The sequence below is a fragment of the Acinonyx jubatus genome, chromosome D2, assembly GCF_027475565.1.
Source record: "Acinonyx jubatus isolate Ajub_Pintada_27869175 chromosome D2, VMU_Ajub_asm_v1.0, whole genome shotgun sequence".
Classification (NCBI taxonomy): Eukaryota; Metazoa; Chordata; class Mammalia; order Carnivora; family Felidae; genus Acinonyx; species Acinonyx jubatus.
In genome coordinates, this window is record NC_069393.1 from 67,785,743 (window position 1) to 67,809,844 (window position 24,102).

At 46.3% G+C, this 24,102-nt stretch overlaps 1 protein-coding gene across 1 annotated transcript in view; it reads right to left on the minus strand.

Annotated features, from left to right (window-relative positions):
* LOC106984748 (guanylate cyclase 2G-like) overlaps positions 1 to 19,920 on the minus strand; it is a 43,775-nt gene extending 23,855 nt beyond the window's left edge. Inside the window, 12 exon segments of the mRNA XM_027063513.2 lie at positions 1,065 to 1,136; positions 1,660 to 1,764; positions 2,477 to 2,560; positions 4,756 to 4,893; positions 7,168 to 7,331; positions 7,975 to 8,096; positions 9,207 to 9,342; positions 11,013 to 11,157; positions 12,596 to 12,781; positions 15,981 to 16,090; positions 17,645 to 17,990; positions 19,417 to 19,920. Of these exon segments, the coding sequence (XP_026919314.2) occupies positions 1,065 to 1,136; positions 1,660 to 1,764; positions 2,477 to 2,560; positions 4,756 to 4,893; positions 7,168 to 7,331; positions 7,975 to 8,096; positions 9,207 to 9,342; positions 11,013 to 11,157; positions 12,596 to 12,781; positions 15,981 to 16,090; positions 17,645 to 17,990; positions 19,417 to 19,797 (1,989 nt within the window). The 5' untranslated portion in view covers positions 19,798 to 19,920.
* Positions 19,921 to 24,102: the final 4,182 nt, after the last annotated feature.

The following is a 24,102-nucleotide window of genomic DNA, read 5'->3' on the forward strand; positions in this document are numbered from 1 at the left end:
GATATTAGTCAGGCCAACCTCATCTATTGAACGCACATGGAAGCTGAGGTCCAGAGAGGGGAAGTGACTTTCCAAAGTCACTCACCAGTCACTACTGCAGGAGGGCAGAGCTTATATTTCACCCTGTGTTCCTCACAACACCCAGGCCAAGTCTCAACCTAAAGGAGTCTGTTGGTTGATGAATGGACTGTTGATTGACAGATGATGGCCAGCCCTGTCCTGCTGCCCATGTGTCAGACTGAGGGACTTCCTCACCAAGACCCAGGTTGTGGGCATAGTCCCCTCTGATGGTGAAAGCAGGCAGGGCAAGTTTACAAAATGAGGCTGGATTTTAGCCCGGGGTGAGGAGGATAGACTTAGCTGGTCCACACTGACGTGCTACTCCCCATACTCCCCTTCCATCTGTGAAATGGAGCTATGATAGATCTACCTCATATTTTGTTGTGAGAATTAAATAAGTTAATACACAAAGTGGTAGAAAGCAGGCAAAAATAATCACTAAATATACTTTAGCTACAAGGCCACAAGTACTGCGATTGCTACTATTATTACTTTTTTTTTTTTCCAAACACCACAACCCTCTTTGCCCAAAGGAAAGACTCTGCTGCCCGCTTTTACAGCTTCCAGATCTGCATCCATAGCCCACCTCTCAGGTCAAGAGCTTTGAGGTAATTGTGGCACCAATTCCCATTTTCTGGGGAAAGGAATCAAAAACTAGGCAGAAAGAAGGGGTATTGGGAATCTTCCTCCCCAGCTTGTTTCATGGCCTAGTAATTAGATTTTCTTCGGGGTAAAAAAGTTCTACCCTGAAATGTAAATACTCTGCTCTTTGGGTACTGGATAAACCTAGCATCCCTTTCAACTTTAGTGTGCCTCCTTGAAATCAAGGAGGGTGAAAAGAATGGAAAACCTGACTGAAGTGGTGAGTTTTAAGTGCAATCACTTTGAGGAGATCTGAGCAAGATCAGAGTTTTCAGGAAAGATTACAGTTCAACTTCACCAAAAACACGGAACAACTCAAAAACGCTATGGTATTTGTTCCTTAAGTTTTATGCCATACTCACCTTGACAATGTCATATGCAAACGAGAGTTTGAATATCCAATCCATCTCATTCTCTGAGTTTCTCAAAACATCCTGAAAGACAGTTACTCAGATTATCACCATGGACTCAACCTGAAGCACAGGGAGTTTTGTGTGCTGAATGGTTTTGATTCTAATATGTTGGATCATTTTGACCAGAACCAAATATAGCCACCTGAGGCAGAGTACTCTACAGCCAATACTCGAAATTTCCCAGGAGATATTATAACCTGACTCATTGTTAAGTCTGGAGTCTTATAAATACTTCCTTTTTCCAGACATAAAGATGATGGTCACATACTATGGGTAGGAGGGGGTCCAGAAACACAATTCAGAAGTAGCAATAGTGTCTTAGGCAACAAAAACAGGCTCAGGCAATCTCCACCCAGAGCAAAGAAAAATTGACTGTTGGCAATTCCACTGCTAATTGTACTCCCTGTAGGCGGCCCAACAAGATAATGCAGGTCTTGCAATTAAACCAGAGAGGGACTGTTCTTGGATAAAGGGCAAAACATTGACGAGTTCTTTATTAGCTGCTATTAATCTAACCTGAAGTAAGGTTTACTAGTTCGCTCACCGTAAGACTCCCTTTTTTGCAATACTGGGTGACAATGCAGACATTGGGTGGTTCTGTGCAAATGCCAAAGAAGGGGACAATGTTTTCATGCCCTACTTCATATACCTGAAAATAATAATAATAGCTTATGATCGTAGTACGTCTTCTGTGCTGGGAACTCTGCTGTGTGCTTTACATACACTTAATTCTCACAAAGACCCTGTGAGAAAGGAACTCTGACTGTTCCCATTTACAGATGAGGAAACTGATGCTCAACAGTAAAATAATGTGTTGAAGATCATACAACTTATTAGTGGCAGAGCTGGGAGGTAAATCCAGGCAGTCTGCCTCTAGCAAATAAACCAGAGGAATGATCCAAGTCTAACCTTAGCCATGGGGATTAACTAAAACCACATCACAGTAAACAGACCTGGCCCTGCTTCCTGGTGTTCATGGCTGTCAATGCCACGGTGTCTGGGCCATGACAGGTCATAGATTTCGAGCAAGAAGTCAGACCCCATGAATCTGACTCCATCCAAGGAAAAGTTTCAAGAGAGGTGAACAATCCTCACAGACACAGAGGATGGAGAGGTGGAATGAAGGCCAGGGGGAATTTAAGGGAAAAGGGCAAGGCTGGAAGGGGTCCCAGATTTCAGGTGCCTAAAGGGTCTTACGCCTAACGTCTGGGCTGTCAGGGGATGGGGGTAGTGGGCCAAGGTAAAGGGAAGAAGCTTCCCATCATTGATCCTTTGGACTGGGGTGTTCCCAGATGGGAAGAGGGAGCTGGCAGCAGAGAGCCAGAGATCAGCACCCCAGGGAGAGGGGGGAGGAACCTCACCAGTCAGATTTCCTGCAGCACAGACGGCTTCCTGACTGAGGCTTTTGCTTGGTCACCCACGTAGCAGATGGCCACATGGTTTCCCTGGAACCAGAGACAAAGTGGAATGCTCTTAATCCAGGATGATCCAGAAAAGCTCTACTCAGAAAAGACTAGGAAGGGAAGCAGGAAAACCAGCAAGAAATCCACCTACAAAAGGGACATCAGAGTCCAGATCAGGCCAGGGTGGCACTGTGCTATGTGTAGGTGCTCAGCTAGCTTCTTAACACATAAGATCTCATTTCCCACGTATCATAGCCCTGCAAGACGGGCATGTTTCCAGGTGGGAATCACTAAGGTTCAGTAACTTGTCCAAGGTCACACATTTGTAGGTAATACAGCCAGAATTTGAACATCTGACTCCAAGATTACACTCTATTACACAGTAATGCCCCATTTTCATTCAAAGGGATGGTGAGCTGAGGTCTTAAGAGTAAGCCTGGAGTCAGATACCTGGGTCAAGGCCATTTCTACTGCTTACGACCTTACTGCTCTTACCTTACTTCTGCTTACCTTTTACTGCTTACAGCTTACTAATTTTGAACAAGGGATTTAACTTCTCCAAGCTTCCATTTCCTCATCTGTACCATGGAGATTAAAAAGGAAACTTATCTCATAGAGTTCTTACAACGGTTAAATCAGTTAAAATACGTAACACTGTTAACTCAATGCTTGGCACATATCTGGCTTTCAGGAAGTGGCATATCTCATTGCCATTACCTATTAAGTTTGCTTTAAGAGAGTCAATAAATTGCCACAAATCATCTGACAACCTGGGGAAATCTGCACAGAAAAAAAGATAGAATCGGGACACACAAGCCTCAGCACAATTTAAATGCCAACCCAAGATCTCCCACTTTTAGTATGGGGTTAATTGCAAAAGACTCTGGTCTATGATGGGGGTTCCCAAGGAGGAAGGTACCCCGTGGGATAGAGGAGAGGGTTCTTGGAAGAGGTAATGCTAAGGCTGAACTCTGAAGGGCAAGAAGGTTCCAGAGGGGGTGGGGTAGGGGCAGTAGTCATGGCATCGTCGAAGGTGAAAAACACACATGGCTTAAGCAGTAAGACCGACTGGATAGTATAGGATTTCAGCCACGAAAAACAATTTTTCTGAAAGTAGGCTGGGACTAGGCAGTAGACAGCCTTGAACCCTTGTTAAAGAGTTTGGACACTACCATAAAGAGCTGGGGACCCCAGTGATGGTATTTGAGGGAGAAGAAAGCAAATATTTCAGGAAGATTAATCAATAGAGATATTCTGTGGCTTCCTGGCTGCCATCTCTAAATGGCTACTGGACCATTATACACAGTTTTGTATGAATAAAGGTGCTCAGGGTTTTATGGATGATGATATTCAAGACAGTTTTTTTGTAGTTCGAAAACCCAAGTAAACATTTAGAAAAATAAGTTCAGTTGCAAGAGGAATGCTTTGGTTCCAATCTTCATGAAACCCAATTTAGAGCAAGGAACAAAATTTTCCTTGCTTAGAGCTTTTGGCCCCTGCTCTCCGGGACCTCCCAGATAATATTTTTTTTTGTATATTTCAAACACTATATATGAGTTTTTTTTCATCACATATTTTTCACCCAGAGGACTTGAACTTCTAGAGGAGTGCTAAGCACAGGCAGCCATAACGGTCTGGGGAGTGGAAGAGAGGGTGAGAAAGGGCAGGCAGGAATTATGTCGCAGGCTCTGGTGGCTGTCCATGCTTATACTGCAGCAGCCAATTCGTCAGTGCTGAAGTCGTACCAAGGAGGCAGTAATACATGCTCTACGAAGACACTGTCCAATAAGGTAGCCACTAGCCACATGAGGTTCCCCCCAAATTAAAATTATATAAAACTCAAAACCAGTTCCCCAGCACACTAATGTTTAATAGTCTTAGAACAGTACCATACTGGACCACACACATTTGGAATATTTTCCTCTTTATGGCAAGTTCTCTTGGACAGAGCTGAGTCTAGTCTAGAAGCCAGCGTAGGAATCACCTGGGAGCTTGTTAGGGAAAATGCAGAATCTCAGGCCCCACCCCAGACCCACTCAATAGCATCAGCTTTGTAACAAGAGCCCCGGTATTTCATGTACACATTGAAGTTTGAGACGCACCGCTCTGGAGCCACAAGAACACCCTGGCTTTTACTTGGAGTGTTCCCCTATTCACAGTGCCCTGCCTGGCAGAAAGGACAGGGGACAGAGACACACACTACAACATGCATGCAGTCACTTTGCCCTCAATAGTACCTGGTAAGGCCCTACAGGGGCATAAAAGACCTCTTCCACCTGCTGGCTCTTGACAAGGGAACTGGCATCCCCAGAAATCATCACACTAGATGAGTTACTGTTGCTTCCTCTCGACACGGGCGTGCATCTCTGGGATGGCTGTAAAACACAACGCAACCCGATTGCTCTCTGTAGCACGACCAAGTACCGAAGAGAGTGTGCCTTTTATAGTTCAGGAAAATGGGCACCAAGGTCACGCAGTTAATAAGTGGGGAAAGTCAGGCCTTGAGTCCTGATCCCTCTGACCCAAATGCTTGGCTACTACATGAGTCACTCTTGTGTCTATACCACCACAGACAGTTGTCATGGATAAGGCTCTGGGGTCAGGCGGCCCAAATTCAAGTTCTGGCTCTGGCGCTTAATTCGATGTGTCTCCTGATGCCAGAATCCTCTTCTGAAATGAGCACCTAACTACATTACCTCTCTATTTAATAACCCCAGTGCCTCCCTAACACCTAGAGAATGTATTTAAAACAGAGGAATGCTGTTTTTCAAGCAGAGTCTTACCTGGAACCCTAATGTAGAAACCGGGCAGGACAGAGCAGAGCTGATTTGATTGAAGAGGGAAGAAGGCTGAGTATTCTTCTCCATCACACTCTCCACCCCCAATCTGTCATTCACCCCAGGACCAGACCAGTGAGCCCCAGAACCCCCAGGGACTTTGGAAACGACTTGCTAGTGAAGTCTGATCTGGTCCTAACGTGTTGGAGCTTCCTTGAGCTCCTCTAAGTCACCTTTATTTTTTGAAAGTCACAACTCATTTAGTGAATGAATAGTACATTCAAGAATACCACTAAAAAGAAATGAATAATACAAACTACAATTCTGAAAAGAAAGCCAATATAACAGGAACAACGCATACGTAACATGAGAGAAATGTTTGATTTTGACCCATAATGCATTACTTATCTTCACAGTTAATCTAAATGTCCGTGAGAACAAACCTATATACTTTGGTCTCACTTTAGTGTTTTTTTTTAACAAGCACCAACATTCTAGAACACTTTTCTTTTGCTTTGAGATATTTAAGACTCATAAATCTGGTCAAATACGTAGATTCTTGTTATTCTCTTGGTATCTTGAATAGCATGTACTCCTGAGCAAGTACTCTCTGAAATTCTAAAATTACTGATCTTTAAAATTCATTTCAGTTGTAGGTTTTTAATAAATTGAGGTGAAAGCAAAATTTACTCCCTCCCTCTCCCTCTTCCCAGGAACAGAGAGCTCTTATTAAACTGCAGGAACTCGGGTGCCTGGGTGGCTCAGTCGGCAGGGCGTCCCAACTCTTGATTTCAGCTCAGTCATCGTCTCCCAGTTCGTAGGTTCGGGCCCTGCATCAGGCACTGCGCTAACAGTGTGGAGCCTGATTGGGATTCACTCTCTCTCCCTGTCTCTCTCTGTCCTTCCCCTGTGATCTCTCTCTCTCTCTCTGTCTCAAAATAAATAAATAAACTTAAAAAATTGTTTGAAAAAACCTATAGAAACTTGAATCCGTCTTTCTAATCTAAAGAACATTTCTTACTAACATTTCCGGTAGGGCAATAAATCCTCCCAAATAATCAACGTATGCTTGCAAAGATTGCCCTGTTTAATATCAATAACAAAAAAAAGAAAAAAGAAAGAAAAGACACTTCAAAATTTCAAGCTAAAATACACTGAGTCATAAGATACAGTCATGGTAATAGTTTTTGAAATTATGTAAATGTTACACCCTTATCAAACAATGTTATGTTTATTAAATGTAATAAATATACATTTATTTATTTAATGTATATTAAATCAATATTTAATATATTTATAAATATATAAATCCTGGCTCACCCTCCGTTACTTCTCTCCTGGTCATCTCTAGCAAATCCCTCTTCCCAAATGTCACCTGCTTTCTGAAGATGCGGCTGAGACATTTACTCACTCCATTTATGGGGCTTCTGTCTCACCTTATAGACACCTCCGTGGGGCTCGCCTCCCTCAGAAGAGGTCGTTGAGCAAATGATTCTTACTATATTCGTCGTCAGCTGGTTAAAGGAGTTCATGTGGTTTTAAAAATAACGAAATGCTGCCCGGGAGACAGCTTTGATATTTGAGCAGGATACATGAGTCCTTACACCCACAGGGCAATAGAGCTGAAGGGAATCTTCAAGACCATCTGATCATTTATAAGGATTCAGAAGCTAAGGCCCAGAAATGACATTCCCAGGGATATTCATCAAGGAAGTGGGAGGCCCAGAGCCAGAATGTGGGGCTAAAGGCTCCGTTAAGCACTCACTTTATAAATGAGTCAGCCTCGGCTTTCAGAAACTCCTAGATGAGGTCCCTTCCACAAATCACTAGCCGTGAGCAGGAAGTGGCTATCTGGGCCGGCTGTGGCCTCACCTTGTTTGGGGGCAGAATGGTGATGTCGTCATAATTGATTTGCCACCAAATGTCTTCCTTTCGCCTTTGCAATTTTCCCCTCTGAATCCTTAACCAAAGACCTATGATGACAGCTCCCAAGACAGTAATCAAGAGGGTCATAGCGAGGATCACAGCAGTCATGCCTAGAGGACAGGGACATGTCATCACTACAGCCTGCTGAAGAACAGAAGAGAGCACGTCCTGGCCCCAGCCTGGTCATGCCACACAGATGCCTCAAAGGTTATCCAGGCATGGGTCCAAGCTAGGATGTCCTGGGTCCACTCAGACTTGTCTCTCCCAAGAATTCTTTTCTGACCTCCCCTCTGGTTCCCATGGCAACTGCACCCACCTCCCCCTGTGGATAGAAACCTCCATTGTAGACAATGGGGATGACTTTTAGTACCACCACCACTGTTACTGAACGCTCACTATGAGTTCTTAGAGTTGTTCTCTGTTATGATCCATCTAATTCCAGGAGCACCAGGCAATACTCCCTTGTTCAGACTCTAACTCCTTAGAAATGAAGTCCCTGAGACTCACATCCCGGGGGCCAGGTTTCCCTGGAGCTGAGGTTCTCTACAGGGGAGGCAGGTGATGTTGGAGATTTTTTGGGTGGCTGCAACTAGAGAGCGTGGCTAGCCTGTAGCGGGTAGAGGCCTGGGATGCAGCTATTCAGTGCACAGGACACGTCCGCACACAAAGAGTAGCCTGCCCCAAACATCAACAGTGCCACCATTGTTGAGATACCCTCCTGGGGAGAATCCCTACCTACCGCCTTCTCTGAGCGCCCGCACTGACCGGTAGAAGCAGGTGCCTTTCCACAGAGCTCATTGTCAAATCCACAGCTGGGTCTGTCTTCAGGAAGTGAGCCCTGGGGCCAAGGAAGAGTGGAGAGATTCCTCACGGGTCTTAAAAAAAAAAAAAAAAGACAATTATAAGTCAGTGCCCACTGCATATTTATTCTACTTTGTCACTACCTTAGGCAGAGCAGAAGCAACTGAAACATGCGCGTCATTTGCAAGAAGCAAGCCTTGGTCTCTTAATTCAAACATTTGGTGACCCATCCAGTTTTCACACCTCACCTAGACTCTTCAAACTCACCTGCAGATCATCTAATTCATGGAAGGGCACTATCATTCTGTTGCAGAGAAGAGCTGACTTAATCTTTTGATTGGAATCCTGTCACTTTCGATTTAAAAGTGATGTGCCAATGCTCCGGTGTTGCTGGCATTTTCTCCCATGTTTGATGTAGACAAATCTTGTTACACAGCACCTTGACATTGCACACACCAAAACACCGCCTCCTTCGTGGAGAATGCCTGTTCCGAGGATCTGTTTGTTACTGAGGATTATGATTATTTCATTTCCTGGGCCTGTTTACTTTGGCACATGAAAATTCCATAAGGGTAGGGAGGGAGAAAAGTGTCAAATCAAATCTGGATTGGGGTGGTGATGGTGGGGACAAGTAGCAATTCAATTAAGCTTTAGGTTTCCTTTTAGTTTTCTCATTGATTTATAGCCGAGAGAACAAAAACAGATTTTTTTTCCCCAGGGATTCCTGGGTACAGGAAGCCGGGATGGCACCCAGGTCCTGGTGTCCACAAAGCTGTCTGTTTGGGAATCAGGCCGCCTGGGTTGAGTGGGTTTGGCTGGCTGGGGACTCGACCCTGCAGGGGGTACTGTGTTCCCCCACCCCTAGGGCAGGGCCTGTCCCTGAGATCGCGCCTGTGGGACCTGCCTGGCTGCAAGAGGAGGCCTAGGTCCCCGTGGAGGTGCACTTGGGGGTTGCTGTGTTCTAAACTAGGATCTGAAGTGGCTGAGCCACACCCACAAGCAAAGGCAAGATTATTTTAAAGGCCCAGAGTAGACCTTCACCTGAGTTCAGGAGCAACAGACAACCTGTGTGGTGCATTCTAGGAGCTGGATCCTAAACCGGCCTCCTGGCAGGACCCCCAGCCCCCGCCCCCTCCCAGGTCCCTTCCTGTAGCACCATCTAAACATAAAGATCCACCCGGTACCTGATTACTTTCTGATCGCTGTCATATGGAAGAAAAGGAAGAAAGCGGGACCCGTTTCTAGATTTCTGTAGAGCATAGATTGAGTAATCCACGTGCCTTTCTCCCTGGGAGTCCACAAACACGGGGCCAGTGATTCCTGGGAAGAGAGAAGATGCTTACGATGAGGGGGACAGAGGGGAGCATGTGGCTGGAAATGCCAGTCTGTCAGCTCAGATGAGCAGAAGCCCCGCCCAGCAGCCACCAAAAGCCAGCAGTGAGGTTCTTGTCCTTTCAAGAAATCTGAGACAGGGTCAAGGAGGAGCGTGAAAAAGGAAAGGTGGTTCAGAGTGGTCCCCTGGTGGGGCAAGGCACTTTGGGCAGGCAGATGTGTGTTGTTAGGCCTATGCTGGGGAGCCCATCCAGCATTAAAAAAAAACCAAACAACCCACAATCAGATGTGACAAAAGGGGGCAGATGGCCTGCCAGACCCCCAGGGCATGAGTTTGCAAAGTTTGTTCTTAGCGAGCCTCTTCCCTCTTAGTTTTGGTTTGTGCTTGGTGTAGACATGGTGCCCCGTCCTGGCCCAGGATATGCTCAACCCGACGCACAAAGGACATGTTAGAGATCCCAGGGCAGCAAAATACGGCTCTTCCATACTAGCGACTAGGACGTATGGTCTGACATAGGACTTATCGCAGCTTCGTTCCCACCGGGGAGAGGACACAAAATGACCATTTATTGAGCACCTGCTGTGTGCCCAGCACCACGGGTCATGGTGATTTCACACGACTAGCCCCAGCGGACCCTTCTGGGGAGGCACCACTCCTTAACAAGCAGAGGCTGGAGGCAGACTCCCCTGAGTTTCCAGGGCCAGGAAGAGGCAGGCCTGTTAGGCTCCAAGTGCCGTGTTCTCCCCAGGACCCCACGCTGCCGGGCCGTGCGAACGCGTGCTGGCATCCGGAGTGTGAGGGCTGAGCCCAGCTCCCTGCTGAGGTTTGCACAGATTGCTGGCACAAATGCAACAACCCGAACTGCTGCCTTCAGCATGTACTTTGTTTATGGCGCAACAAGGCGACTGGGGTTCATCTCCTAATTTGACCTCCTTGGCCAAGAGCCTCTTTTCGATTGGTATGAAGGCCCCTGGCACTCACTAGTTCTGTGGCTGTGGTCCCACCACCGTGTGGCAGAAACGAATACGAGAAGCAGAGACAAATATCCTGATTCTGTCCAGGGCCAGTCCGATCAGGGGGTATTATCCCTGTCTTAGGGATGAGAAACTGGAGTGCACTGAAAGGTGGTAGCCGTCGTTGAGCACCCAGGGTGATTTGCTTCCCAGCCTATCCTCACCCCTGCGAGCAGAGCCAGACCCGGCAGTCCCATCATTAGAGGTCATTCTCGGGAATCAGGCCCAGCACCCCGGTCAGAGAGGGCACAGGATGGGAAGCATTGTGGAAGCAATCCCATGAGGCAGTCCTCACAGACTTTGAGTTTCATTCTAGACAGATTCGGCTCAAAAGGAGCTGGCGGGAGAGACTTTGCGCGGTGGTGGCAGCCGGGGACGGGGGTGGGGGGGGTGGGGGGGATGATGTGCCCCCGAGGCCCCCTCCCCTGGTCCGGGCAGCCTTCTGGATAGACCTGGAAGAGTGGCCCGTGGAAGCCAGGAGGTTGAACCTCAACCAGCCCTTGAAGAAGAATCTCCCTAAGAAAGAGGGACCCTGTGACTCAGTGAGGCAAGCCTCCAGCCACAGCCCGGCTTCTCCGGGCCCTGCCCATGGGAGCAGCAGCAGGCCCCAGTCGAGGAAACCCAGCAGCGGGCAAGCCACTCACCCCGCAGTGCAGCGCGACGGGAGTCTCTCAGGGTGCCCACCAGCTGCCGCCCGTCTAGGAAATCTCGCCCGGCCGCCGCCAGCTCCCTCACTGTCTGGGCATAGAGCAGCACCGCGTCGCGAAGGTGGGCAGTGTAAGGGCTCACCTTCAGGGAGGGAGGCAAACGCAAGGAAGACTCTCTCTCTCTCTCTCTCTCTCTCTCTGTCCTCTTCACCTTGGAACACACCCGTGGTCCCCGCTGTCCCCCAGGGAGAGGAGGGCCCTCCACGTGCCCGGGCCTGTGCCATCAAATCCCATAGCACGGACCACACTTGGCCTCTTGGGGCCTCCTGGGCCCGGGGAGATCACGTGATCCTGCAGGTCAGGCACGGCTCTTTAGGCCACGGGTGGGAGGGAGTATGGTTTAATGGAAAGAAGGCAGATTTCAGAGCCAGGCTGGCCCTGCTGCTTTACTGGCTGTGAGTCTTGGGGTAAGTTCCATAACCTCTCTGAATCTCTCTGAATCTCACCTCACCGATTTACAAAATGAGAAGGCCGCTGTCACGGTAATGATAAGGATAGTTAAATGAGGTAGAATAGGTATACTCCCATTCTCACTACCTGGAACATAGTAGGTCTTCAATACATGTTCTCTTTTATCCATTTGGTCAACAAAAATTTAAGTGCTGACTAGAGGCCAGGCAGGTTCTCCCTGGAGAATCTGGTACAGAGCTGACACTTAGTAGATGACTCCCCCAGTATTTGTCAGTTGATCATCTTTTCTTTTGTGTGAGGATCCACAACGGGCCACCTTGTTCCTAATGGAACGCCTGTCATCAGTGACCCATCACCACCTTCAAGGTCAGCTCAGCCCCACCCTGGAAGTGGTTCCAGCTCTGGCCAATGGTGTCTCTATAAAGAATTCTCTGTGGGAATGAGACACTTTCCCCCATCATCCCACACATACAGAGACCACCACTGGCTGCTAATCTCTCTCCCGACCTTCTTCTCCCAGTTCCAGACCACCTACTTGCCTTGACCTGTCCTAGCTCCACATCTCTGATCCCTCCATTCTGGTTCCTGCTCCTGGCATCCTGCTGGGAAAGGAAATTGTTGAGGTTTGAGGTCCCACTGGTATCAGTTCTGCTAATTCCATGTTCTGTATTATTAGATACTCAAAACCACACCGCAGAGGCAGATGTCATTATGAGTCCCATTTTTCGGGGGGAGACACAGATGTGTAGAAGATTAAGCAATTCACCTCAAGGCCCACAGTTAGTAAATAACAGAATTGGGATAGGAGCCTAGGTCTCTGATTCCAAAGGCCACTGACCTCTCATCTCGTAACCTCTGTCCTCCTTTATGGTCCTGGGGTGCAGATTTCACAAGACAGCATCAGGCTACTGTATATTTTGGACTGTTGAAGATGAGAAAGTGTGTGGCTGTGTGTGTGCACAGACGCATTTGCGTGCGTGTGTCTGTGTGTGTGTGTGTTAGGGGAGTGAGGCAAGCAGAGGGGAAATAAGAGGGAGACTCTCAGAGCCAAACACAAACATCCTTCAAGAAGGGGGCAGGGGCCTGTGCAGGAAGGCCCCACATCAGACCTGCTTGTCCGTGAATATGGAGCTGTGGAAGGGTGGTCCTCTCAGCCTTTGGTAGACTTGTTTTTGGAAGTCTTCACCTCCAGGGCCTTCTCCATAGGAGCCAAAGGCTATGAGAAACACTGACTCATAGACCGTGGAGGAGTGCATTGCCTTCTGATTTGTCAATACCTCCTTCCAAAAACTGTCCTGAAACAATAAAATAAACATAGTCATTCTGTACGAAATACTCCTGTTCAACGGGACCGCAAAAAGTCAACGTCAAATTTGAATCTCTTCACTGTGATCCTTGGAAACACAACTTTCAGGACAAAGTTTAGGCTCTAATTTATTAAGCGAGGGATAAGCCAAAGAAAACATAAACAGCTAGCATTTAATGAGCACACACTATGTGCAAAGCTCTTAACTTTTGCTTAATTACATCTCAGTGTTACACAGCAGTAAGAACCTGAGGCCTGGAGAAAGGCAGGCCTTACTATGATGTCTGGCTCCACCAGCTAATGACTGCCACCTTGGACAGGTATACAGCCTTCCTGCCCTGCTTTTACTCACCTATCTAATATAATACAGACAGCGATAGCACTGCCTCGTGGGTTGCACGAGGATTAAATGGGATAGTCCATGGAAGCTCCTGGCGCCCAGCTTGGTGTAAGTTAAGCCCTCAGTCAATGCTGGCTGTTATTACTGTATGTGGCCTGCACCCAGCCTTTGCACACTAAATGGATGGGAGATGTTCCAGGGGGCCTGGGAGCCCACCCATTTTCGAGCTAGCATTGAGAGAGTGGGAAGTAAGCCAAAAAAATAATAAATAAATAATAATAACTTACCTGGGGTATCAAGACCTTAAGATGCAGAAACCTTACCTTCTAGCAATGGGTGGCAAAAAACTTGAAAAATTTAGGACTGCTGAATTTTTTTTTTGTAATCTGATTTTTACTTCTTTAGATAGATAGATAGATATAGATGATATAGATATAGATAGATATAGATACAGATAGGTATGTAATTTGTTGTCAAGTTAGCTAACATATAGTGTATATAGTGTGCTCTTGGCTTCGGGGGTAGATTCCCATGATTCATTGCTTACATACAACACCCAGCGCTCGTCCCAACAAGTGCCCTCCTGAATGCCCATCACTCATTTTCCCCAACCCCTGGCCCCCCACCCCCATCAACCCTCAGTTTATTCTCTGTATTTAAGAGTCTCTTATGGTTTGCTTCTCTCTCTGTTTGTAACTTTTTTTTCCTTCCCTTCCCCCATCTTCTGTTAAGTTTCTCAAATTCCACATATGAGTGAAAACATATGATATTTGTCTTTCTCTGTCTGACTTATTTCTTAGCGTAATGCCCTCCAGCTCCATCCACGTTGTTGCAAATGGCAAGATTTCATTCTTTTTCATCACCAAGAAGCATTCCATTGTGTGCATATATATATATATATATATAGAGAGAGAGAGAGAGAGGAGAGGTGATATATATATATATATATCACCTCTTCGTTATCCATTCATCAGGACTATTGATTCTCAATTTTCTTCTTATGGTTTAGGTGGTTTGTTATGATCATTATTATCTATATTATTACTATTATGAAATGAATGCCCACCCATTGCCTGTATATACACGAAAGACCACAAAATCTTCCCCGATTCCCCTATGGCTCCCTCCTGTCAGTTCCGCATGCGTGTGTATTTTACTTAAGTAGTATCACACTATAATGCTGTTCTGCACCTTGATTTGTCCCCCACTAAGCCTACATTGGGAATCTTTTTCTAGAATGGATTTGTGCTATTGTTTTTTTTTAGAGCAGCATGAATTCAACTGCATGGATGTTGTGTGGTATGTTTTTACTTCTATATGATTTCTCCCACTACAAGCCAGCTGGAATGTGATCATCAAGGTTTGGGGGAAAAGCAGCAAGGGTGTTGAAGGGCTTCTCTGTCAATACCGAGACCTGGCTCAGCATCTCCTCATCTGTCTGAAGGCAGAGGGGACAGAAATGAAGAGAAAGGGGTGGCCAGCAGTGACAAGGGAAGGTGGGAGGATGTTCTGGGAAGTCTGGCATATGTGTAGAATTCCAACCGGCTGCCCAGAGAGATCTGAGACACTTCGGGCAATCGAAAATACTCTTGATAAAAAGATAAAAGAAATCTGGAACATTATTTTACGTTTTTCTTTACTCCCTTTTGCCCTATTTCAGCTCATGATTGTATAAAACAAGCTCATTTTAGAAAGATAAAACTGCTATAAAAATTATACAGTGTGTCCATAGCTAAGTGCAAGTGGCCTGCTAGTGTGGTGTGGTGATTAAATGTACAGCCCACTGGCTTTAAATACTAGCTCTCGGGGCGCCTGGGTGGCTCAGTCGGTTAAGCGACCGACTTCGGCTCAGGTCATGATCTCACGGTCCGTGAGTTCGAGCCCTGCGTCGGGCTCTGTGCTGACAGCTCAGAGCCTGGAGCCCGTTTCAGATTCTGTATCTCCCTCTCTCTCTGCCCCTCCCCTGTTCATGCTCTGTCTCTGTCTGTCTCAAAAATAAATAAACGTTAAAAAAAAATTTAAATACTAGGTCTCTCTCCTACCAGTCATGTGGCCTCTGGTAAGTTATTTCAGCTTTCAGGATCTCAGTTTCCTCGTCTACAAGTTCTATGAGTCCTCATCTATGAGTCCACAGAGGACCCATAAAAAGTAGCCCTCCATGGGGTGGTGTGAGCTGAAATGGGTTTTAGTATGTCAAGTACTCGTGGTGGGGTCTGGCATCCAGTAAACACTCCATAAGGCAGAGCTATCGGGGCAATGAGCTCAGTCCCAGTGTCCACAAGACCCAATTTGGAAGACCAGCTATTCCCCTCAAGAGCTCTGAGCTCTTGGGTAGGGTATCTTAGTTAGCTCAGCCTCTGTTTTTTTTTTTTTGGTCTGGAATGCTAGTGACATCCACCTTACGAGACTGTTGGAAATAAGAGAGCCATGATGCGTGTAAATTATGCATGGAATAGCTGTCTCACGGGACCCTTGGGAGTATTGAGAGCCATGAGGCAAGTAATATGTGTACCTTGGTACTTAGAGGAGGTACATGATATGTTTTAGCCATCCTGACCATTACCAAATGAACCAAACCACCTAAGAATTGTCTAATGGGACCAGTATGTTGGCCTTTTGAGGCTTTTCCTAGGGCTCCACCAGAGACCTCTCACCTACTGTGCAGAAGAACTCTGGGTAAATTCTTTCAGCTCAGTTTCAAGGTCCTGATCCTACAATGAGAACACGAGGGCACCCGCCTCATGGGATAGCAGTGAGTACTCAGTGAGCTGATGCATCTGGTGCATAGCAAGTGCTCCTTGCTTGCTACTTCTTACTGTGGGAACCATAGAGGGCTCATGAGCACCACCTCCAACTGCTGCAAAACAATGAAGACAAATTCTCCTGTGTTGAGTCCCAGGTTCTCTGCAGCCAGCAGCATAATTTTTGCATCCTCTGAGCTGCCGATTAAGATGATGACTAAGAAGAGAAAACAAAGTCGGCCAGTTGTACATGTTCACATGCACATGTGCCCACACTACACACACACGTGCGCACACACACACACACACACACACACACACACACACTTTATAAGTCCAGCCTGAAGCCACTCCAAATGAGCCAATGAGACGTGGACTTTTTCTTTCCTTCCTTGAGCATGCTTTAGGAAATAGGAAAGCCCAGACTATTCCCAGCATGTACACTTCCAGAACCACACCAGCAGTACATAAGCTGGTGTCACAAAAGTCCTCACTGCGCTCTCTCCCAAAGTACAAGCCAAAAGAAGGTTGTGACCACTTTCTGGGCTCTCGTTTCTTCACGAAATTCACTCAGAGCAACAGATCTGGCTTGTGACTCATCAGCCACACAGCAATTAGGAGGAGTTCACAGAAGACTCAGAACCAGGAGCATTCAGACCTTCTGACTTTGGATGGGTGGGGGGCGGGGGGGGGGGAGACAGGAAGCAGAGGTCACGGTGGTTTTATGCCGTCCAAACACATCAGCATGCATTTTGACACCCAAATGAAGTAGTGACTTATTTTTTCAAAGGAGGCAAATGATAATCTGCTTATTTGAGTCCCAGTTGTGTGTCAGGCACTGTACTATAGACAGGATACAGCAGTGAGCAAGAGAGAAGGCCCCTGCCTTCAGGGAGCTGACAGCCACAAGGCATGCAAGTGAAGAGATTACGGAGAGCATTTAAGATTCTAATTCGTGAGGGAGGAAGGATGCTCTCATACTGATGTGGGTGAGGTGGTGGTGGGAGGGGGGACTGCTCCAGGTCAGGTAGTCCGAAAAGGCTCCTTGGAGCAAGTGGGCTCTGGGCTGAGTCTGGAAGGGGAAGAGGAAGCTATGTTTCCACAGAAAGAGGGCTGGGTGGGGTGGGGTGGGATTTCAGGTAGCATTCCAGGCCAAGGGATCAGCACGTCCCCAAGTCCCAAGACCGTAAAGGCCATAAGGGCTTAGTTTATTGGAAGAACAGAAAGGAGTCAGTTACTAATTCATGCCAGAAAGCAGAGCCTCATAAGTACCATGACAAAAATAATTGCTATCACATGCTGACCAGTTATTGTGTTCAGCACTTCACCGGTGTGACTTCATTTAATCCTCACCATTCTGTGAGGTAGCTAAGATAATTGTCTCCGTCTTACCAGAGGCACAGAGAGGTTAATGTACTCGCTCAAGAGCACACAGCTAGAAAGTGTCAGAGGCTGGTTTCAAACCTAGAGCTTTCTATCTCCACAGCCCATGCTCTAAACGATAACCCAAATGCAAAGACCCAGCCCATCTGGAAGATGCTTCCAGAACTGGCTCTGTGCATCATAACACTATAGCATCAGGGATTTCACTTTACATTAAAGAAAAAATAACTTTGTTCTTGGTGGTGCTTTTATGTATCATTAATGTTGCACCATTTCCTTCTGCTTTTTACATCCATAGAAAAATGAAGAGTTCTTAGTTTTTTCCAAACCATCTGCTTTCCTATTTGTCTCTATAAACATAAGCAATGGAAGACTCTTTCCTACTTACTTCTGACAATCAATGACACGCTTCTAAGGTTCTCTCGAAGGAAGGCTGGATGGCTGTTGATGTATTTCACACTGGCAGCGATGGTGAAATGGGATTTGAGTCCGTTCTCTACAACCTTCCATAATTCATCCACTCTGTCCCAGGAGGAAGTCCCAGAGTGACCTCCAAACATCCCAATGTGTTTCCAGCCCAAGTACCGGAGACTTTTCTGGAGCACATCACCAATTTTGTGCATGGGCGACACAAGTTTCACATACGTGTCGTATAAGTTGTCCTCCAGTTTTGCAGTTTGTCCAACAAAGTCCAACACAGGGATGTTCCACTCTGAGGCCAACAAGCCAATAACCTTGAAAGAAACCAAAAGGATGCCTTTCCATAACTCGGTTTAGGCTACACTCAAACCCCGTTGGAAGGTGTCTGTGTAAACTTTGGATTCAGTGAGTCTATGGGTCAGACCGAATCCTCTCTTTTGGAATATTGATGATAATGTCTTGGATCCATCTTCAGGATGCAAAACCTCAAAGGACAAGAATAACGATAGCGAGCATTTATTGATCGATTTGTTCCTTATTTACTTCTCAATACTTTTCATTAGGGTCCTACTATTTACAAGGAACTGTGGAGATCTTGCTCTTAAAGGAGCTCATGATCAACTCTTTCAGGAGCTAAGGCATATAAAAACAGTTTAGAGTTAAGTATACCATTCAATACTTATCGGCTATAGATTTATAGGAGTTAAGTAAGAAATTACTTCTGATTTGGGAATTGGGGATATGAAGGGTCAGGGTGGAGGAATGAAGACACACTCCACGGCCTTTGAATTTGCCTTTGGAAATTGGATGGCTCTGGAAAGCTAGAAATATGTCAAAGGAAAAATTCTGGAAGAGATCAAGATCCAAGTTCAAATGTGAACTTCATTTGTTAGCACCCAGTACTGATAGCTCCCCGGTATGTTTGAGAGTGAGGACTGTGATGTTCCTTCCTAGTCAGCTTTGCATTAACACCTGTCAGAGGCAGGATGCCAAGGACTTCCACAAAGCTAATCTCATCAGCTAAACAGCTACAAGTCATGAGTCTACTTTGCTTGCTCTGGCTTACTGCAATCTGTCATACTTCACTCTTTGCCGTTTACTTTTACCATCGCTGAATAATTTATTACACACACCAAAGGGAAATCTACACAAGCAAATGATATTTTTCTGTTTGAAACGAAGCATCCACTTTCCACTTACTCTTTGTGAGCCATGTGGCTGACAGCATTAGAGTGAATAAGAAGGGTCTACGTACAATAGCACCAAGTCTAAACAATCAACAAGTTAGGGAGTGAACTAATAATTAGTGATTTGAAAGGCTTTCCTTAAAGAGAATGTTAACTGTTATGATTACATGGTCTCATTACATCTCAAAGAAATGGTACTCAAGACCTACATAGTTAGTATGTATAATGTCACCCTTGCCAAGAGATTATTCCAGTCTGTACTATCATTTTAATTTTTTTAACGTTTCTTTCTTTTTGAGAGAAAAGAGACAGAGTGTGAGCTGGAGAGGGGGCAGAGAGAGGGGGAGACACAGAATCTGAAGCAGGCTCCGGGCTCTGAACCGTCAGCACAGGGCCCGACGCAGGACTCGAACTCACGAACTGTGAGATTGTGACCTGAGCCAAAGTTGGCTGCTTAACCAACTGAGCCGCCCAGGTGCCCCTGTGCCATCATTTTAAAAACCATCCCTTCCAACGGACACTCAGCCAAAGTTTCTGAAGGGCTATACTCTACCTCTGCTGCTTCTGGGCATGCTGGTCCGAACAGGGCAGGAATCCATTCTCTCTGGACCTGGTTGGTGAAAACAAGAGACTCTGTGGTGCTGCAGGTTGAGTTGGTATAAGTGAACTCCCAGCTGAAGTTTCCAAAATCTGCTGTCTCTGAGTTGATCTTGTCCATGGCAATCTGGAGGCCCGCACCCAGCTTTTGCATGCTGAATGAGTGAGAGATGTTCCAGGGGGCCTGGAAGCCCACGGTGAGTTTAGCAGCCTCAAGCCAAGTCACCAGCATGCTGACCAAGAGTGTCAGAACTAGTGTTGGGTGGGCAACATGACATTCAATCCCCCAACGGAGCTCAGATCTGAGTGAGGCCTCCGCACCTACCCTGGGAGCCATGGAAGACAGCTAACATCTGTATCACAGCAGGAGCCTCCTAACCACTCAAGCCAGGAGTTTAAATGATTGTGCAGAGTTCCCTGAGGACCGCAGCTTGCTTTCCAGTCAGTGGCATTAATTAACCAAAACCTTCCCTTTTCAGAGTCTGTCCTAACCTAACACCTCTAGAAGCAGCAGTGTTGAAAAAAGAAACTGGGGCAAGGAGTCATCAAAGCCCTGGTAATGGGTCCAGTGACACCTCTGACAAAATTCATGGTCCTGGGAAGGTCACGTAACTCCCACTCCATCTCCACTAGCCTTTTGCTAGTAAAATAAAATCACGAGAACCACTCAAGTGTGGACAGATGCCCCGGGCTGGAATTCTGATTTCACCATATATTGTGTGACCTAGGACATGTTACTTCCCGTCTCTATGCCTTCATTTCCTGATCCATAAAATGGGGGTAAGATTGCAAAGGGATCCTCACCAAAGTGACATGGTAAGGATTAAAAGTGATCGAGTGCCCGACATAATATCTGGGCAAAGAGCCATTTCGTCAATGTTAGATGATGGTGGTGATTGATGATGTTGATATCATTATCACAATGATTATTATCACCTGCTGAACCTATCTTCCAGGAAATTCTTCTAGATTAAGTGAAGTGATGGCTGTGAGTGGGATTACCAACAGCTGGTATAGTCTGTATCCCTCACCCAGGCCTAGGGCACCAGGGAGATGTTACTGATGGATGAACACGAACTCTCCCGCTGCGCAGCTCAGGGCAGAGCTGAGGACAGCTCTTTGTTGATGAATTACATGTGATATATTACATGTATAATATTTTACAGAGAAATTTTGCTTTACATTGCAGGGATGGCAGGCCCCTTGGGGAGCCATCGCTATCCCCAGGTACGATGACCCAGCCACCAGCTGGGCAAATGCTCATAAGTATAAATGGTTCAGTCCCCATCTACCATCAGCTTTCTTCTAGATCCCACTGACACAGAAGGGGCTGGCATCTCCAACTCACCTCGGGATTATGTATTTCGGCACTGTAGGCTTGTTGTGATTCTTTTTTTTTTTAATTTTTTTTTAACATTTATTTATTTTTGAGACAGAGAGAGAGAGAGCATGAACAGGGGAGGGTCAGAGGAAGAGGGAGACATAGAATCTGAAACAGGCTCCAGGCTCTGAGCTGTTAGCACAAAGCCCAACGCGGGGCTCAAACCCACAGACCGCGAGATCATGACCTGAGCCGAAGTCGGACGCTTAACTGACTGAGCCACCCAGGCGCCCCTTGTTGTAATTCTTAAAGCTTGATCTAAGGACCACCTACCTCAGTCTCTCCTGATGGTCAGATGTATAGATTCCAGGCTCCCAGTGCAGACCCTCTGAACCATAATGTCTTGGGTTTATCCTTGGAATCTGCATTTAACAGATCCTCACATATCCCCAGGTACGCTAAGGTTTGAGAGACTTTGAGACAGTCTGAGGTGAGAGGAAGGAAAGGATAGCCAATCACTATTCATTATCTATTTACCTTCCTTCAGTATCAAGCACCCAGGATGGGACTACTGAGCCTTAGGTCTAGCCTACCTCAGAGGTCCATTTTCAAACCTGTGCATTAGAGGGGTTGCTTTTCTCCAAACCAAACTCATCATAACTGGTTCTTCACCCAGTTACAGATTCTCTCTCTCCTCTGCTAGGACAGCTCTGTGTCAATTGGCCAAAAAATCAAGTTTGGACTCCTGTGCTCTGACCATAGTTAGAATTCCATAAACCTCTTTTACTCCTATGCTTACCAGATGCATGTGGTCCTGGGAAAGTCAGTTACATCTGTGCCTTAGTTTCTTCAATTTCAGAAGAACACGATAACACCCCTTACAGAAGGGTGTTGTAAAGATATTGTGAGATTACCTAATTCCTCAGCACAGTGCTCTGCATTTAGTAGGAACTCAAAAAAGGAACATCCCTGATGGATGTATCATTGCACCAGTCATAATGTCAAAGCTAGGAGTCTGGATATGTCTTATTACATACACTGCATCCCGTCTCCCCCTCCCATATACAAACTGCTTAAAGCTCCTAATCCCACTCTAGATAATTTTAGATTCTTCACATTTACAGAGTGTCTTTTTCTGAGAAACTGTGAAGCCAAGATGACTGTCTGTGTCTGTGTCCCCTTTTGGATCCTCAGATCCAACACAGTGTTGGGCCTTTAAACATGCAAATTAATATTCATCATAATAAGTATAAATATGTTTTGTATTTGTAAGTGCTCACAAGTGGGTATGGTCAAAACCAGAAGATACCAGTGAGGTTCAGTGTTGGTGAGGGTCTGATAAACAGACAGACGCTGCTTATAGAAATGTTGGCAGCAATTTTTCAACATGCATCCAAAAGCCTTAGGATATACGCATTTTTGACTCAGAAATTCCACTTTTGGGGCTCCAGCCTAAAGAATACGATCATACGATAAAACGTAACAGTGGCACTGTATACCTGCAACTACTATAACACTGTATGGTAACTAAACTGGAATTAAAAGTAAAATTTTAATCTAAAAGATTAGCGACGGGGCGCCCGGATGGCTCAGTCAGTTAAGCGTCCGACTTCGGCTCAGGTCATGATCTCGCGGTTTGTGGGTTCGAGCCCCGCGTCAGGCTCTGTGCCGACAGCCCACAACCTGGAGGCTGTTTTGGATTCTGTGTCTCCCTCTCTCTGCCCCTGCCCCACTCGCGCTCTCTCTTTCTCTCAAAAATAAATAAACATTAACAAAGAAAATTGTTTTAAATTAGACACAAGTTTTATGTCTAACAGTGGGGGCCTGGATCAGTAACATGGAACAAACCCATATGATCGAGGATCATGCAGTCATTGAAAATGATATTTTAAATGTACATTTATTGACTTAGATCGTATTAAGTGAGGAAGCACACTATAAAAGTGGCATGTACCTTATTCCATTTTTATTTTCTTAAAGGAGGCACACAAGTTTGTATAGCAAAGATTGCATACACCAAATCACTGTAAGTTGCTCTCTCTGGATGAGGGAAATTATATGGGTGTTTTTTTCTTCTCTTTACTTTCCTTCTCATGTTTCTTGTCTTCATGTCTGCAATGAGAAAGAAAAGTGAAAGTGTGAATTAGTAATAAACCCTCCAGGGGCCTCTGGGTGGCTTGAGTCAATTAAGCATCCAGACTCGACTTCAGCTCAGGTCACGATCTCGGTGTCGTAGGATCGAGCCCTTTGTCAGGCTCTGCGCTGGGAGTAGAGCCTGCTTGAGATTCTCTCTCTCCCTCTACCATTCATGCATGCTCTTTCTCTCCCTGGGAGATGGGGGCGGGGGGGAACAAATAAAAACTAAACCCTACAGACTTGGATTTGGGGAGGAAAAGCATGGGCTCTATCTCATGGTATCTGAAGTCTCAGGCCAGAAGAACCTCACCGAGGCCTGAGTCTACACACCTCCAGGCACCTGGCTTACCTCCGGAGGCTCTGATCATTCTCTGCCGAGCTCAGTCCCTTCCATTTCTCCATTGCCCTCAGAGTGGGAGAGAAACAGACGCAACGGCCCAGGTAATGGCAATCATCATGTGGAAAGGTGGCCATGGTTACGGGCCCACCCACTTTGTGTGAAGCGTTTGACTGGCTGGAGTGGGAAGGCCTGAGGTTAAAAGCAGATTAAGGGGCCGATAGGCACTGCGGTGTCAGGGAGGGGGCACGAGGTTCTCCACTTTGCTTCTCCAGCCCTCCTCCACTCTAGGAGATTCTCATGCCGGCAAGTTACCAGTGCCACGGTGGTGGATTGGGGCAGCTACATTGTTCCACCTGATGATGGTTTAAAACAAAGGTAGACTGTGCGTGGCCAGCAGAGGTACAGAGTTTGGTTCTCTATGTCAGTGGGGTAGTGCTTTGATTCCTAATTACTTTATCCCATCTCTATTTCCTAAAGAGATTATTGCAGAGGGAGGGTTCTTTTAGCCTGACTTATGGGTTCCTCAATGCTGACCGGCCTGGGCCATCAACCAGATTCAGAGCCAGCTGTTCAATATCCATGACCGGGTGAGATTGGCTGCGTCCAGGGTGGTAGAGTTTTAGTAAGACCTCTGGCTTTTTCTCTAGCGGCCCTCCCTCCCCCCCTGCTCCCCCCAGCCCCCACCGTCTCCTTTCAATTTATAAATATGTGGCCTAACCACGTGTAGAGAAGAAGCAAAGGTTTGGAATGTGTGGATCTGAACTTGTCCAGAAGCAGAAGAAGGTGTTGGAATACAACAAGATGAGCGTGTAATCACCTTGAGGGAAAGACCGAAGGAGAGGCAA